A 6,669-nucleotide genomic window follows, 5' to 3' on the forward strand; every position below is an offset into this window, starting at 1 on the left:
GCATATTCCGTTATGCTCAGCACAATCCTTGTATTTATGTATTTTTCCCACAACATTAAAAAACTCCATAGAAAATCAAACTTATGAGTTTTATGAGAAGAATATGCGCTATTTTTACCTTTAAAATACGGGAGTTCATGGATGATGAAAATTCTTGTAACAAAATCCGGCATAGATAGGGGGATTCATACGTCGTATTATTATGCTCTTAGGTGCGATTTTCATGGTCGATGCAAATATTTGTCTAGCACCAAAAAATTATATTTACCTAAATCACACGATTAAGAGGAAATTATATATAGAAATCTGCGATAAGAGATTCAACACAATTCGGCGAGGAGATAAAAAGGCCGGGAAATTTTGGGGAGTGTGACTTATTTAAAAGGCAATTCAGGTGAGATAATTAAAATTACATTCGTGCGACAGACGCTTTTAGGACGTGCTTCAATTAATTTTGCATCATTCGTGAAATTGCGTCGAGATAATGAGGAGTTTTATCACTATCCAGGGACTCCTGTGCCTCTTAATTGGTGTCTCCGTAATTAGATCGGTGGACAGTGCATGTGGTGTTTGTGGGGCAACATCCAGTGTGGCCTGCATGAGTGAAACACAGTTCTACGTCTGCTCTGGCGGTATAAAATTACTCCAAAAGAATCTCTGATTACTAAATCCTCAATTTATAATTCAATGTAAAATATGTACCTACACAAAAAAAACAGGAGTAGCCAATCCTGCGACGCTCTACAATTGTGCCTCGGGAACAGTCTGTGCTGACAACATTGGCATTTGTGTTGCTGGTGGTGTTCCGGATTGTTCTACGTGTGCAACATGCAATAACGCTGGAACTTTCGCATGTCAAAGCTTGACTACATTTTCCCTATGCAGCGGAGGTATCCCCGCAGCTGACACGTACACTTGTCCAGCTAATCAGGTGTGCGACATCAATGCTGTTTCGCCTAATTTTTGCTCAGTGGATAATGGGAACATTGTTACATGCAATCCACCCGTTATACCCCCAAGTATGTAGAAAGGATATTTTTTACTTATTTTATCAAGCTTCTCTTTTTTCCCTTTTATCGCCATTAAAGTAACATCCTTCCTTGTGATAAAAAGTGATGCTTTGTAAAATTACTTCGTTTAATTCTTAATCGATTTTGGGACTTTTTCGCTCTTCCTAGCGAACACCAATTTTCGATCTAAAGGTACTCGTTATCAACCGGGCAATTAATAAAGCAATTTTTTTTAAATTTCCGGTGTGGTGGAAAAGTTAAAATATCAACTAAAAGACTGGAAATTAAAAGATGTAGTGCCAAGAGAGAAGTTCTAAGTTCGTTTATTTTATGAAAATTCTTTGTTTGAATCAAAAACAGGCATTATAATTAAAAACTACTTAAAGGATTAGAAACAAAAGTTTTTGAATTTCCTTTCTTAAGGAGTAATATATGGGAAAACCCGAAAAAAATGTTAAATATCTGGTTGATAAAAGAAAACAAAAGAAGTGAGTTTAATAGTTTGCGGATTTCCTGTGCTATATTTTAAATTAACCCCTAATATGTCAAGGAAGTTTCTCGGTAACCCCTAAAGTGTCTTTTCTAATCTCATTTATTATTATTTATATGCTTCTAAACCCGACTATAAATTAATTCAATAATTACAGAAAACTTATTAATAAATTAATATTTACAAAAAATCGCAACATTTGGATTTAAGAACTTTAAGGTCTGTATAATATCTTGGCTTGTTAAAGGTTAACTATAGCTTATAGCAACCCAAAAAGATTATAAGGAAAAGAAATTTTAATATGCAAATTGTACATAATTTCCTAATCATCTTACGCAGATAAATTGCGCTGCGATGTTGAGGTTATTCTTTGTTAATTCAGTGAGATAAGAGAATGAGTTGGAAAATCCCAAAATGTTGTTTTCACTAATATAAAATATTTTTCATTCACCTTATCTCGCAAAGAAAAATACGGATTTAAATAGGACAATTTAATTGAATAAACGACAATCGGGGTTTTCTCATTTTGAATGTTTTAACTTAATTTTTGATCTTTGACCTGATTCTTTTATTCTCAGAATATTTGATATTTTTTTGAGTAATATTTTTCTTAAAAAAATATTTTCTTGACTCTCTCTGAGACATTTTGCTTTTCTGCTTTCTTTTCTAGCTACAAGCTCTACGTCTACAACAACAACAACTACTACTACAACCACAACAACAACTGCACCAACAACAACAACAATTTCCCCAACAAATTGGTGTGTTACAAAAGGTTCAGTGGGGCGATTTCCCGTACCAACTGATCGACTTTGCCAGAGGTGAGAAACACTCATAAATTTCCTCGCGATAAATTATTCAAAAACCACCCATTTCATCCTCTTTCCTTTCCATTCCATATATAGCTACTACTATTGCTTCCCCAACAACGGGGCTATCAATGGGGCTGTCTACACATGCCCAGGCACCACGCTGTTCAACCCCACTCTACAGCAATGTGTAGCCTCAACATCGTACGTCTGCCCCATCGTGTAAGCCCCCTCTGAAAAAAGAATTTCAGGGTGAAAATTGCGTGGGAAATTCAACGGGAAATACTTCCAGTTTCAGCAATAATGAATGAATAAAAATTATTTATCCTCCAAGTTGAGGAAGGAAGCGTTTCATCTTGTTTATTCACCTTTACATCGTGCGCGAGATATAAGGTATAAAGAAAATTCCACCATTTACACGCGCAATGGACAGGTAAGGGTGGAAAATTTCTTTTGAACTTCCATACCTTGAAAAGCTTTTTTCCCGCTTTTCTTATGATTAAATTCCACGGTGGAAAAAAAATACGGTAAATTCAAATAGAATAAACCTCCCGGCGGTATTACTCATCTGTTGCTTCTGCATAATACGAGATGGAGAATCAAGAAAATGGTAGAAGGCTTGCGAAAAGGTCGGATGCTACATACATACATATGTAGGTACCTATATCAATGGGAATATCACCTGAAAGTGCCAGAAGTACATCAATATACGTCTCTTCTTGGTATATTATACCAAGAATCCACCTAAAGTACTTTAGTACGTGATTATTTTGATGTCTTGGAGGAATTTCTGGTCTCACCCCGCTGCGAGGATGGGTGTACTGTACAAATTTTTACAATTCCAAAAGAAATTGTTGCAGTTTTTCAACCATCCAACCCCATGGAATGAGGAACGTGACTTTTACACCCCAAATCGATTCGAAAAACCCCAAATTCTAATATAAGCCAAGTATACGTGACTATTTGAATGCTTTCTAAATGAGTGCAGGGTTGGTTAAGCTGTGTATTGGTGGGAAAAAAAACGAGGAGAGAAAAAAAAGGAGAAGAATGGTTTCTTTCGCAATTTCAGCAAATTTAAGTCATTTATGTGAATGCCAGTTTACCCCCACAAAACTCTCCCATCAGGAGAGGGGTGTTCTAACGGAGCAGGGGGAAATGGGAAAAGCAATGAAAAGACCCATAGGGAGCACCAATCAATAAGATGAGACGATGAAATGGAGCAATGGGAATTTTAATTGTTAGAAATCCTATCCCTTTCTTCCTTCTCTTATATAAGTATAAATTACTCACCCAGAGAATTGTAAGTTACTTTCAGCCCCCAATCGTGATGTGGAGCACTTTACACTTGACGGGTTTTCTCTGTCTATACGCCTACGCCATTTCCAGAATTACAATTGATTGAGCGAAGGGAGCTCCTTCAACACATGACACGCATTTGTCGGCTGAAATTAACACGCTCTCATCATACCTTTCGACCCCCTTTTTTCACAACAATCTTTCAGATTTTTTTCTCTTTTTCACTTCTAAGAAGACACAACAATTTTATATTTAGAACTAAGAAGGGATAGACCATCTGTTCTTTCACTTAAGAAGCTTCAGGAGGGAATTACGCGTAATTTAGCTAAGAGATTCTAATGTGATGGAAATGTTCATTTTTCTTTTCAAATAAAAATAAATTTGTATGAAAATGATTTAGAATTGCTTTATGGGATTATTTTTAGTCAAAGGAGGTAACCTGAGGATGTATTTGTTACGTTTTAGTAAAGAATTAAGTTACTGAATTCTTTGAAAGAAGTATCATAAATATCTTATAACGACCATTTAATCGGAAAAGAGTTTATTCATTTTAAAGATTTTAATCTTGTTTTGACAACTTTTTTTTTAAATATGCATCAAAATAATAAAGTTTAGGAAAGAGACAAAAAAAACAATTAAGGAAAACCAAACAGATTTTGAAATTTCAACTGAAATTAGTTAGAATAAATTACTTCTAAACAAAATTGAAGAAATTAATTCTAGTTTCAAATTTAATAATTAGTTCAAATTCCCCATCCTGTGTTTTTTAATTACCATAACATATTATTTATTTGATTCAATCAACATATGGCCCTTTTGAAAAGACATGAAAATCCAATAAATTGCAATTGCAAATATAAATTTTATTGGTGAACAAATATTAAATACAACAGCCCTATAATTTTTTTGTTACTGTTGTATACCTTTAATAACAACAAAATTTTATAACCACGCAGTTAGTTACACCGGAATGCCCTCAATTGACTCCCTTTATTGGCGAAATTTGCATCATATTGATTGATATTGGATGCGGAAGGAAACTAATTAATTTTTAGTGAATGACAAAATTTTGCATGTCTCCTGTGGGTGTGCTTATGGCATAGCTTATTAGTCTGTGCACATCCCCCGAGGGCTATCGTGTATATGTACTCTATGTGTGTACCACCAGCAGGAGTTATTAATGGCTACAGCGCTCGTAAAACCCCAAAATGAGGCAATGCCTTATACCCTGGATGGGTTTACTATCTGCTACAATATTGTTATTGCACCAAATTCATCACAAATGGGGGTTTCAGCACACAGATACATATGAATTGCTTCTGGCCACATTGATAAAATTTCAACAAGAGCAAAAAAAATTCACCCATCCTGCCTAAATTGATATTTCATGGTGCAATTTGGTGAATTTGAGTATAAAAGTTTAAGTTGCTTTCGAGTGGAAAAGCCGGTTGAATTAGTTCAATGGTTTGGAAAAGTTTGAGTGGTGAGGAATTTTTAAGAGAATTTTTCCACCCCAAATTGTATACCTCTCTATATACCTACTAAATTATGCAAAGGATATTGCAAAAGTTCAAGAACTTTGCGTGATTACATTTGTTAGTAAAAAAAAATGAAAGAATTACAGTTAAAAGTAATTAATTCAATTTCTATGGAGAATTTTCCATGAATTGTTGCAAAAAACCGAAGAGTGAGAGGCATAAGCAAAAATTTAATAAAGTAAAGCATAAAAGCGGTGGAAGCATATAATGTTGTAAAAAAGAAGTGTTGAAAATTGTTAATTACAACAAAATGATGTTATTATTAAAATTAATTTGAGTTTAATTAAATTTCACATAAACATTAATTTTATCGTAAAATTGCATTCCAGAATTGATTGCCTCTTTAGTAATGGTTGTATGTATGTATTTTGTTTGATTAACATAATAATTATAGTTCAATTTCTATATAGGTATAATACATTCACTGCAGCTATGCGATATCTTCATTACAGAGTTTCCAATTGACAATCCCTGTGAAAATGATAATTAGTTTCACCCAAACTCATCTCAAACCCCGGGAAAGTTCGGGAATTCTCACACAGTCACGTCTCTTTGCCATGAGGAGCACAAAACAGCTCGAGCATAATGTCAATTGAGAGGAAATTTAAACGGAATTTAATTAAAGAGAAGTTGTAAAACAAACATTTAATTTGAAACACAAAAATAACACAAATTTCACTAAGAGAATATTAATTTAAAAATATACGCAAAAGAGAAAATTTTACGCAGAAAAAAAGGTCATTTAGCTAAAGAATTTCTTCCGGCCTGTGCTTATGTTTAATTTGAGATAAAGATATAAATGGTTAGATAATATTATTGTATGACTAATTGTTTAAATAAATTTATTTTGCAATATATTCACATTTATTGTATTATATGTAGGTGGGTAGAGGAGAGCGTAGTATAGAGAGTCACTATAGGGTACAAAAAAAAGCTCAAAATAACATACTTTCCTGTAAGACAGAAAAAATTAATCTTACAAAGAGTTGTAGGACGGAAAATTTTAAATAGCTTTCTACAATCCTCAAGACACTTTTTTACCCCGTTCTCTCCTATATTATATCTGAATTAAGCTAATCAGAATTGCTAAAGGAAAAAAGAGTTCCTACAAACAGAAATAAAGCTGAAATCTTTTTTTTTTAATTTAAAGGACTCTAAAAAATAATTAAAAAGAATGATTTTAGGAGTCGAAATTGAAGGAAACAATGAATACTTAATTATACTAACGGCTATGTCATTAGAGTGGGCCTGGGGTGCAGTGGATAGAGTGGGCCTGGGGTGCAGTGGATAGAGCGCTTGAGTGCGCATCCAAAGGTCGCCGGTTCGAATACAGAACTCGGCAACGCGCCCCATCCGCCAACGTGCAATTAGATCACGTTGACCGGTTGGATCAGGAGATTGATACACTCCTATCCGTAAAATGGCCCACACGTGGTAGTATCTAGCAAGGCCGCCCACTACTTCTCCGCAAGGAGAACAACAACATCATATAGGGCGGCCGGCCCTGTTCCTATATGGGACGTAGC

At 34.6% G+C, this 6,669-nt stretch overlaps 1 protein-coding gene across 1 annotated transcript; it reads left to right on the top strand.

Moving 5' to 3' along the window:
* Nucleotides 1-360: 360 nt before the first annotated feature.
* On the top strand, nt 361-2,655 carry LOC129792694 (uncharacterized). The gene is made up of 4 exons (XM_055832017.1): nt 361-632; nt 720-1,019; nt 2,171-2,321; nt 2,406-2,655. The coding sequence occupies exons 1-4, from the start codon at nt 485-487 to the stop codon at nt 2,533-2,535; spliced, it is 729 nt and encodes a 242-aa protein (XP_055687992.1). The 5' UTR covers nt 361-484; the 3' UTR covers nt 2,536-2,655.
* The last annotated feature ends 4,014 nt before the right edge of the window (nt 2,656-6,669 follow it).

The sequence above is a fragment of the Lutzomyia longipalpis genome, chromosome 1 (genome assembly GCF_024334085.1).
Source record: "Lutzomyia longipalpis isolate SR_M1_2022 chromosome 1, ASM2433408v1".
In the NCBI taxonomy this organism is placed as follows: domain Eukaryota; kingdom Metazoa; phylum Arthropoda; class Insecta; order Diptera; family Psychodidae; genus Lutzomyia; species Lutzomyia longipalpis.